The sequence below is a fragment of the Sinocyclocheilus anshuiensis genome, unplaced genomic scaffold, assembly GCF_001515605.1.
Source record: "Sinocyclocheilus anshuiensis isolate Anshui unplaced genomic scaffold, SAMN03320099.WGS_v1.1 scaffold337, whole genome shotgun sequence".
Lineage (NCBI taxonomy): Eukaryota > Metazoa > Chordata > Actinopteri > Cypriniformes > Cyprinidae > Sinocyclocheilus > Sinocyclocheilus anshuiensis.
The window spans coordinates 460,548-471,107 of NW_015537968.1; the positions used below are offsets into that span (position 1 = coordinate 460,548).

Below are 10,560 nucleotides of genomic sequence, written 5' to 3' on the forward strand. Positions count from 1 at the left end.
TGAGTCAAGTCTAGTCACAGCTGATCTTCATGAGGCAAGTCTAGTCACAGCTGATCTTCCTGAGGCAAGTGAAGTCACAGCTGATCTTCCTGAGTCAAATCAAGTCACAGCTGATCGTCACGAGGCAAGTCAAGTCACAGTTGATCTTCATGAGGCAAGTCAATTCACAGCTGATTTTCATGAGGCAAGTCAAGTCACAGTTGATCGTCATGAGTCAAGTCAAGTCACAGCTGATCTTCCTGAGTCAAGTCAAGTCACAATTGATCTTCCTGAGTCGTCAAATCACAGTTGATCGTCATGAGTCAAGTCAAGTCACAACTGATCTTCCTGAGTCAAGTCTAGTCACAGCTGATCTTCATGAGGAACTTCAAGTCACAGTTGATCATCACGAGTCAAGTCAAGTCACAGCTGATCTTCCTGAGTCAAGTCAAGTCACAGCTGATCTTCATGAGTCAAGTCAAGTCACAGCTTCCATTCCTGAGTCAAGTCAAGTCACAGCTAATCTTCATGAGTCATGAATCTGGTCCTGAACTGATTCCCCTGTCTGAAGCGCTTCCCATGATGGGGATCGCTTTTTGGTGTGTTTGGGCTGCATACACTACCACAGAACTTCCAGAGATGGCGGTGCTCACTCCAGGTCCTACAGAGGTGGCGGCTGAGGCTGCAGAACCCTCCGAGGTGGCGGCGCTCGCTTTGGCTCCTGGTATGGTGGTGGCGCCCAGCAATACACTTTCAGCCTGTCATGTCACGGTCGAAGGAACCGTTGCTGAACAATTGCTGTGCCTGTCTTGTTAAGGAGAATATTCATGAACTTTCCCTGTTTCCTGATGGTATGGCTGTAGACTAAGACTCCTTGCTTTCAGAGCAGACATCACATAAAATTTGATGAAACGTTTTTTTGTTTGGTGTTGAAGTTTCTTTGGCTGTTGAAGCACCTTGTAATGGTCCACAACCTTTTTAAATGCTGCATTTATTTTCAATTCTGGCTTACTTTCAAATCTTTCCTTACCGAGAGGGCATAGATAGAGCTGTCCACTTTCCCAGCATGCCTCGATACAGATGTTACAGAAGTTGTGTCCACATGAAGTGGTGATTGGGTCAGTGAGCACCTCCAGACATACATGGCACTGGAGAGGCTCACTAGAGAGTGATGAACTGAAGGAAGTCATGACTGTAAGTTAGAAACAGGGACACCATGAGGCTCTGCATAGAAGTGATCAAAAATCAATATTAACAAGGAAAAAAGTAGTTAACAGAATGAGCATTGCATTGCGATCTATAACTTTTATTTTCAAGCATTGAGCACTGGCTGTTTTGCCATATGCAGCATAGCTAACAAATAGCTTAAAGCACACAGTGCTTATGTTAAAATATATACAGTATGATTTTGCTATTCTTCACACAATCTTCACAATCAATCTAATTTGACTTACATGTGAAATTTCACTGAAAAACATAATCTTTTTGATTATCAGTAGTGCCCACTCTGTAAAAATCTATTAAAAATAATGCATTTAAATGATTGATTTACATGTGAAATGTCATCAGTATGTATTTATATAGTCTAATTTTGTATTTACAACATTCTTAGGTTAATTGCTTTATAATATATTGCTTTAAAGGGGTCATATGATGTTGCTAAAAAGAACATAATTTTATGTATTTGGTGTAATGAAATGTGTTTATGCGGTTTAAGGTTAAAAAAACACGTTATTTTCCACATACTGTACGTTATTGTTTCTCCTCTATGCCCCGCCTTTCTGAAACGTGTCGATTTTTACAAAGCTCAAACAGCGTCACACACGGTGGCCTAGAGGGAGCGGAGGCCGGGGGCTAGAGTGAGTGGAGGCCGGCTTGAGTGAGCGGTGGCGGGCTTGCGGCAACCACATGTGACGACCCCGGGCTGGACTCCGCTTTGTCCACGGTGAAAGCCTACGCCTTCTTTCTTTGCGTGAACATTTGGGCGGCGTTATGCAAATCTTCCCACATCGTGACGTAGACATGTGGGGGCATGTTAGAACGAGCCGTTTTAGGTAGGCGTGGTTGACTCAACTTTTATAAAGAATATCTCTTTGGATCTGAGACTTTAGTCTTTGCGACTTTTCAGATCTTCTTTATGCACCAAGAGCTTGTAACACTCCAAAGAGAAAGGAAAAATTGAAATCGCATCATATGACCCCTTTTAGATTTGGTCTATGAAATCTCATCTATTAATGTTGTCTCTGGCTCAGGAGAAAAATACAGTACAGCAGATCTGAAGTCCTCATTTATTCAGGACCAGGTTTTATGATGAGGTGAAATATGTTTCAGTTTCACTTTACTGTAAAATCTTACATAATACTGCTAACACACTTTTTCATTTGCCAAGTTTTGTTATTCTAATGACTATAGTAAGGTTGTCGCTTTTTGAGAATAGTTTGAGACTTTTTCCCCCTTTATTATTATTTATATTTTTCATGTTGGGAACATCATTAGACAATATGACAGTATAACGATGTTTGACTGATTATACACAAATCATGTCTATATAATCTTTTATGTTAGGTATTCTGCTAAATTATTATGCTTCATACTAAGTGCATTCAATCAAACAGACTCCTTAAATGAAAATTTAAAAAATGTGAAGCTTAAATAAAAAGTAATTCAAACCTTGTTGCCATTTATGACGCAATGTAAGGAGGAATTACTGCACAGTAGTAGCTCTTGTTTTCAGAATAATAAGGGTCAATTTTTTGAAATTGAGATTTATACATCATCTGAAAGCTGAATAAATACGCTTTCCATTGATGTATGGTTTGTTAGGATAGGACAATGTTTGGTCGGGATACAACTATTTGAAAATCTGGAATCTGAGGGTGCAAAAAACAGTAAATCAGTAAATCAGTAAAACTTTAAAAAAGAATGCTAACTTACTTGAGTATATGAATGTATCATTGTTTTAGAAATAAATTCACGATGAGGAATGTTAATATACTCAAATTCAATTGTTTAAATTGGAATCACACATTCTTAATAATGTCATAAAGTAGACTGTGTAAATTATGAGGATGGTTTGGAGTTTAAGTTTGTTTTATTTTATTATTTTAGGTTTGAATCTTATTCTTATTAGTATCGTGGGAAAGGGTCTCTCATCCAAATCTCTTATCTATTCTTTTCCATTTTCCATACATCTATACGGTGTTGTACAATGCCAGTTGTACTTAAATCTTCCTTAATGTTATGCCAGAGACATAGACAGCAGTAGGAGTGAACTTCCCAAAACTTGTGAGTCATGGTCACTTTAACAGGTGCTGACCAAAAGTATCCTGTCCCTTTAAGAGGAGCTGCAGTCTGTGATTCAAAGGGCAGTGTGTATATGAGTCAGTTGCTTTAGAGCCAGCTGTGTGTGAATGTGTGCTGCCAGGAAGTGGGGCAGCAACCACACCAGCTACAGTCCCATCAGACTGCTGTCCTAAACGTGCAGTCTGTGGCAGAGCTTTTCTCTCTTTCTTTCTACCTCTCTCGACTCTCTTCTTCCTGTCATCTCTTTTCATTTTCTAGTCTTGGAGTGAAAATCAGACTGATTCTTTGGGACTTATTTGGGATCCAGACACCCCCACCCAAAGTGGTCCATCTCTGTGTGGGACCACAGTGCGCTGCATTGTGACTTACAGTTGTTATTAGTAGCGGATCCTGCCGTAACCACTGTCCACCCATGCTCCGTGTATTTATTCTGTACGCCCAGAATGTGCTGATGCATGATGAGGACATTAGCGATGCCTACTGCACCATCACTTATGAAGGTAGGGGCCAGACCAGGGTGAATGAGAAAGTAGTTTTCTGAAAAATATGTTGTAGAAAATTTGCTAGAATACCATTTTCTTTTCTGTACAATCACATTCATTCTCTTCTCTCACTGTCTTGTTGTCAGTCTTCCTACTTTCCACATTCCATCAAGCGGGCTATTATTGGAAAAGCAGTTGCAGTCTCTCTCTCCCGCTCTTGTATATATTTATGGGTGTCCTGTTGCAGTTGGAATATGTGCGTGTGAAAGAGTGCTGCAGATCTGCTCAGTGTTTCTAAGAGATGCTAGGTCATCACAGTTTGGTTCAATGTGGGGCTCCTGTTTGCTTTACATTCAAAGCTTTCAGGGACCCATAATTCATGTGAGATGGATCAGAGGGGCATTTCACATTCATTTGATATTGACAAATTTGACAAATAGAATAAAAAAATATAATAGAAATAGAAGACTGCATCAATTGCATTTTAAAATAGAAAACAGGTATTTTAAATTGTAATGATATTTCACAATATTACTGTTTTGTTTTATTTTTAACAAATAAATGCAGCCTTGGTGAGCATAAGAAACTTCTTTCAAAAATATTTAAAAAATCTTACCACCCCCAAACCTTTGAAAGGTAGTGTATGTCTGATCCTGGTTGATCAAACAGCTGACTGTTTTAATATTTTATTGTATTTAAGTACTTGAGTACATTGACCTGAATCTTGCTGAATGTTTATCACCCCCCCCACAGATGTGCGTAGGAGCTCTGTCTCCCTCAGGGTCGATGCCCTCCGTGTTTCTTGGGGAATGCAGTTTGTTTGCTCAATAGAGGGCTTGTTGTTGCTGAATCATGAGGCAATCATATACCAGCACTCAGACGCAAGCAAAAAAAGTGCTACAGTAAATCATGATATGAGATCAATACAATAGAGCATTACCTTCCATTACATCCATTCAGTGATGCATTTTAGAACAACTTAAACTATTATGAGAGCATAGTCTTGTGTTCTCAGTTTTACTGGGTTGCTTCGTACTGTTTTGTAGCTGTGTCTTTTATTGCTGAGGCTTTGGAAGATCTAACAAAAAAGGACACTACAATTTACAATAAACTATTTCTTTACATAAAAAATGCTTCATTTAAATACAGTAATTCAGATACTAATTACCCATGTTTTTACTAAATCTCCTGTAAATCATTCAAATAGGCTATCTAGGCGTCTTATACAGCCAAGCTAAGGCTGGTCTGTGCCTGCTCATAATTCAGTGTAAAGATACAATGCCGGATTAAAAGCCTGACAAAATTTTGCATGCTTTAACCCACCTCAGCCCCTAGTATCAAAGTATACAGTTGTAATTGCTGTGTAAATGCATTTATGCCACATCTGAGCAGCATTAAACAGTCTGTGGAAAGACACCTAAATGCCACTTCAGAAGCACTTCTGTGCCACCTTTGCAGTGTAAATTTGGCATCACATCATCTCATTTCAATCCACATCAGGATTGTTTATGAAAAGATGATGCAAGCTCAAAGGTAAAGTGTGCAGGCTAACATCACCAAACTGTATTGCATTGCATTGAACATTCCCTCCATCTACTACTGGTGGACAAACTGAAGAGTCTTGCCCCAAACTCACAGCATTGGTTGAGCAACAGTTACTGTGCCATGCTGGTTGGGAGGCTCAAAAATTTGTGCCAAAGTGTTCTACTTTTTTTTTAGCTAAATCACCTTTAGTTATCTCTGCATATTAAGCTAGTTGTAAGTATCTTAAAAGGAAAAACAAAACAAGCTCAGGAAGATGTGCATTCAGGCTTCAGAAATGGCAGTAGGTGGTGCTCCTTGCCTGGAAATGTCAGCTAACAAGTAAGAAGACTACAGAGAGACCACAAAGACTCTTGAAGTACTGTATACTGACATAATATAATAACTATATGATAACTAATGTTTGCAAGTGCGAAAATGAGTGGATTTTAGTATTGATGAAGGCAATTACATGTGCCATGAAATTCCAAAATATCTTTTGCTTACACTAATTGTTACACTGCATTATACAAGTTTTTAAAACGTTAAACAAGTTTTTAATGTTTTATATTCTAATTAAAAGGTTATAGAGAAAAGATAGATGATGAGAGAGAAGAACAAGCTGCAGGAAATGTTTAAATTTCCTCTTGAGTTATGGGCTGGGTCACTGGAGAGGAAAGTGTGGTCCACAGTAAGTTTGGCTCCGTAAGTTCCTACATGACATTCTCTGTGTACGCATGTGAGAAGTGCTTGTAAGTGAAGATTGTGAAATACATTTATCAGTTCGGACCCCTTATCAAGGACGCAAACAGAAATTGATTTTTAGGATTGTGGTGGGCTTATACAACCCCCGATACATTCCATTCTGGACATCACACTCATCTTCAGCTTTGGACCTAAAGATCACAAGATGCGTTTATCTTCAGAGCAACCTTTGTGAGGGTCCTGCCGGGATCTGTCCCTCTTTTGTGGTCTGATGGTAGTTTGACCTGCTTCTTGTTGGAGAGTTTGGGAATCAAGGCAGCATGTTGAGGTGTTTGCTACAGAGGGCGACCAATCTGGGAAATGTAGAAAAAGGGGAGAGGCATAGTGACCCACTTGCTAGCATCACTTTCAGAGGTAAGAGATGACATCAAAAACGTGACTGACTGTCCAGCTCAGGGCATTAAAAAAAGCAAGATCTATTATGAAACTGTCGCGAATGTGAGGTGAAAATGCAGATTTCAGTCATTTGGACTGTTGGGTACATGAGTGTTATTTATAGATAATTTTCATCTCAGACTAGTATAGTAAAATTGCATTTGTTTACTGACAATATTAGTTTACACAATGAAAGAGGTCATTTCACTTTCAAGTTAGAGGGACCTTTTTTTTAACCTGTCAGTTTGACATTGATTGTTGAAAGGGAGAGATGTAACAAATGTTTTGATAACTTTTCTCTAGGACAGTAGATAATTTCAGCCAATAGCCGAGTGATCATATGCTAAATGAGGAAGATGCTAAATAATCTAGAAGGTTTCTGGATAGATCTGAGCTTGATTAATTATTTTATTAGTTCTTACATTGAATGAATGAATGTGATGGACACTAGTTTTAGACTACCTTGCAAACTGAGTGGCAGTTCCTCTCATTGTTCCATGTTTCCTGTTCCAGCACAGGGATGTACAGGAACATGCGTTTGATGAGCTTGATGTGTTTTTGTATGCCGAGTATCCATGGCGATAAAATCCTGTTCTTTGTTTATACATGGTCCTATTTGATTGTCTAAATTTTCACAAAACAATAAAACAGATTAAGATAGAAATTTTTTTAAGTTAGCAAATAGTAGTTAATAAAGATGAGGTTTGTTTTGAGTATGACTTCATTTTGCAGGATGCTGAGAGAAACAATGTAGTTCCTGCCTTGTGTTATTTAGCACTCGGCAAACTGCTTTGGAAAATATCAAGTAGAACAGAGATTTTCTACATTTCTACATTAAAATTTTTAGTACCCCTTCCCTCAGAGAGAAGTATTGTTTGCGGAGCTAAGTTGGTTATATATTTGATTAATTCATTCATTTGCTCCAGTGCTATTTTAGTATTATGTATTACCATAGCATTTATTGATATTTTGAATTAGCTTTTTTTTTGTAATATTTTATATAGTTTTCATTTGTACTTGCTAAGTTTTGGTAATTTTATGTTTGTATTTTTTTTTTTTAATATATTTCTATTTAGCTATTAATTTCAGTTGTGAAGGCAAGGCAACCTTTCTAATTTCTGTTGAAATTTTTCATGTATTATTTATATTTTATTTTATTTCAGTTTCATTATAATTAACAACCATTTAGGATAACAATAACAACATTGCGTTTGTTTTGTTTAATTTGTTTGTTCATCTGTTCATTCATTCACTTGTTACTTGATTCAATTTTGTTCATTACATTTATTTACATTTTGTTTGAAAGATTCCTTAAACCCCCTTATCTCTGCATGTTATGTCATATCTTGACATGCAACAGTTGTGAATTTCCTCTATGTAGTGTATCATTACTGATGGTCATCTCTTTTTCCACCTCTTTGTCATGTGATGAAAAGGCTTCCCCTCATTCTTACAGACACTGAGTCACTCTATCCACTCTATAAACAATGACACCAAACAACTGAAGGAAAATCAGGTGTTCTGGCCTTTATTCTGAGTTGGACAAAGAGTAGGTCACTGCATTAGGCCTTGTTATTGTGTCACATCTGGAGGTCACTGATGTTTCTTATTTGTTTTTCCATTTAGTTCCCGTAATTCGTTAGATAAGCGTTTTGGGTTTTACTTGTTACTCTGGGTTTTTAGCTTCTATTTTACTTGTAATTATTCTGAATCCATTCTAATCAGAGGGATCGTGTGTTTCAGTGTGTGTACACGTGTATCTTCCGTTGTATGTGAATGTTAGGGAGAGGGGATGAGACTGGAAGAAATAAAATTAGCTGCAGTAAGTGTTTTTTCCTCAGGCATGGTATCAAATACCATCTCCATTTATAGACATCACAGATGCAAATTATCCTCCCAGTCCAACTGCCAGAGTCCTTAGTTTGAGCTCTGAGTAAGCAACAATATATGCAGACTGTGCAAGAGAGAGAGAGAGAGAGAGAGAGAGATATGTGAGAATCTGACGGACTTTGTGCAGAAGTAAGTGTTTTTAAAATGAAAGGTATTGACAGAGAAGGGTGGTCTGTTAGCATTGCTGACAACCAACAATTCTGTTCAGTTTGCTTTGCTATTGCTGACAATATGGCAAACCCGAAACTGTATCAGTATCTGTATGAGACACGGATCCAGTTTGTGTTTAATACAAACTGAATAAATGTATTTAGACTGGGCCTGAAACTCCAGGATCCCAGTCTTGTTATTTTTAACTCATACTTATCAAAGCTACAGTTTCCTGGCCATTTCTCAGATTGCATCCACCCATCGACTTCAGTCTGATGTGTTTTGAAATGCACACTAAATAAAGCCCAGGACTTTGAGGGCCACGGTTAAGAACATTCCATCCAGTTTCCATCACATTTTGGTGGAGGATGTCATGGCATGCCAGTGTTGTCCTCTTTTGGCTTGTACAAAGGTTTTCAGGTCTATTTCAGGCAGGCAAAGAGGGTTTTCCCACAATGCCACTGAGCATATATCTGCCACAGGAGCTTGTTTTGGCTTTATTCACACCTCTTGACATCTCCAATCAAAACAGGAAGATAAACAGAGCTCTCACCTGAAATGCTTTAGCGTGACAGACCAGTGGTGATTTAGATGGATACAATGGACACACCATGCATACCATGGATAGATACAATTGGTAGCTTACTTTTTTGTGCATGTGACTACTGTTTGTAGCAAAAGGTCTGAAAACATCTTGAAAAATGTGTGTCTGCTCATTAGATCAGCTATAAATTGTCTTTCACCAATACGGGCTCAATGTCAAGCCTAATCTATGTCCCTGTGGAAATCTTTCAACTGTATTTGTCAGGTGGAAGTTAGTGCCCATTGTCCATCTTCCTCACTGAAAACATTTTCAGCATGGATTTATTGGAGGCCAGCCACTGCAGAATATTACGTCAGACACACTGTCCTCATTCTGATAATATGTTTTCTTTTGTTTTAAAATAATTTTTCTGAATTTAAATACTGAGGCTTTTGATTAAGTAAAGATTTATTTTCATTACTTACAACCTTGCATCTAAATTACATATGTTTCTGAATATATCAGGAATGCTTTTAAATTACTTTATGTAAATAACTGTCATATAAGGATTTTGTGTGTGTGTGTAACATCAGTGGTGGATAAAGTATTTGAAAGCCACACTTAAGTAAAAGTATAGATATCTTACCAGAAAAATTACTTTGGTAGAAGTTGAAGTCACTGTTTAGAATATTACTTGAGTAAAAGTCTTAAAAGTATTTGATATGTATTGTACTTAAGTAGGGCTGGGTATCGATTCAGATGTTCCAATTCGATTAGATTTCGATTTTCAAGCTCTCAATTCGATTCGATTTCGATTTTCGATTCGATTTCGATTCGATTTTTGATTTGAATTCTTGATTCGATTGGACTATATGAATGAATATAGATTTAATACAAATCCTATATTTATAAAAAATGAACAGTGAACATAAGATTACAAATTAAATAACTGTCATATAAGGATTTTGTGTGTGTGTGTAACATCAGTGGTGGATAAAGTATTTGAAAGCCACACTTAAGTAAAAGTATAGATATCTTACCAGAAAAATTACTTTGGTAGAAGTTGAAGTCACTGTTTAGAATATTACTTGAGTAAAATTTTTAAAGTAGGTGATATTTATTGTACTTAAGCAAGAAAAGTATTTAAAAAAAATACTAAACATACTTAAGTATTGAAAGTAGAAAGTAGTACAGAAAGTACAAATAAATGCAAAATGGAAAAGGAGCAAATAATTTTTTTAAAAGGGCTCTATACACAGTTTAAGCAGCAAGATTTATTCAGTTTTAACTCTTTCTTCCATTTTGTATCTTTGAGTTAGAGACACTTCATCTGGTACTTTTTCTCTTTCATTCCAACATAAGAAAACATTTCTGGAATCTGCATCTGAAGTGGCATTTAGATTCATTCACACAGTTTAAAGGGGTCATATGATGTTGCTAAAAAGAACATTATTTTGTGTATTTGGTGTAATGAAATGTGTTTATGCAGTTTAAGGTTAAATTTTTTTTTTTTTCCACATTCTGTACATTATTGTTTCTCCTCTGTGCCCCGCCTTTCTGAAACGCGTCGAT

At 37.2% G+C, this 10,560-nt stretch overlaps 1 protein-coding gene and 1 long non-coding RNA gene across 2 annotated transcripts in view; one reads left to right on the forward strand and one right to left on the reverse strand.

Annotated features, from left to right (window-relative positions):
• The window catches only part of LOC107668320 (uncharacterized), a 7,720-nt gene extending 3,256 nt beyond the window's left edge, over positions 1-4,464 (reverse strand). The window contains exons 1-2 of the long non-coding RNA XR_001631880.1: positions 4,381-4,464; positions 1,010-1,171 (exon numbers count right to left, since the gene is read on the reverse strand). This is a non-coding gene — a long non-coding RNA (uncharacterized LOC107668320). The remainder of the gene's footprint in view (positions 1-1,009; positions 1,172-4,380) is intronic.
• Positions 4,465-6,030: 1,566 nt separating this feature from the next.
• Positions 6,031-10,560, forward strand: part of LOC107668312 (dysferlin) — an 88,334-nt gene continuing 83,804 nt past the window's right edge. Inside the window, 1 exon segment of the mRNA XM_016460156.1 lies at positions 6,031-6,424. Within this exon segment, the coding sequence (XP_016315642.1) occupies positions 6,311-6,424 (114 nt within the window). The 5' untranslated portion in view covers positions 6,031-6,310.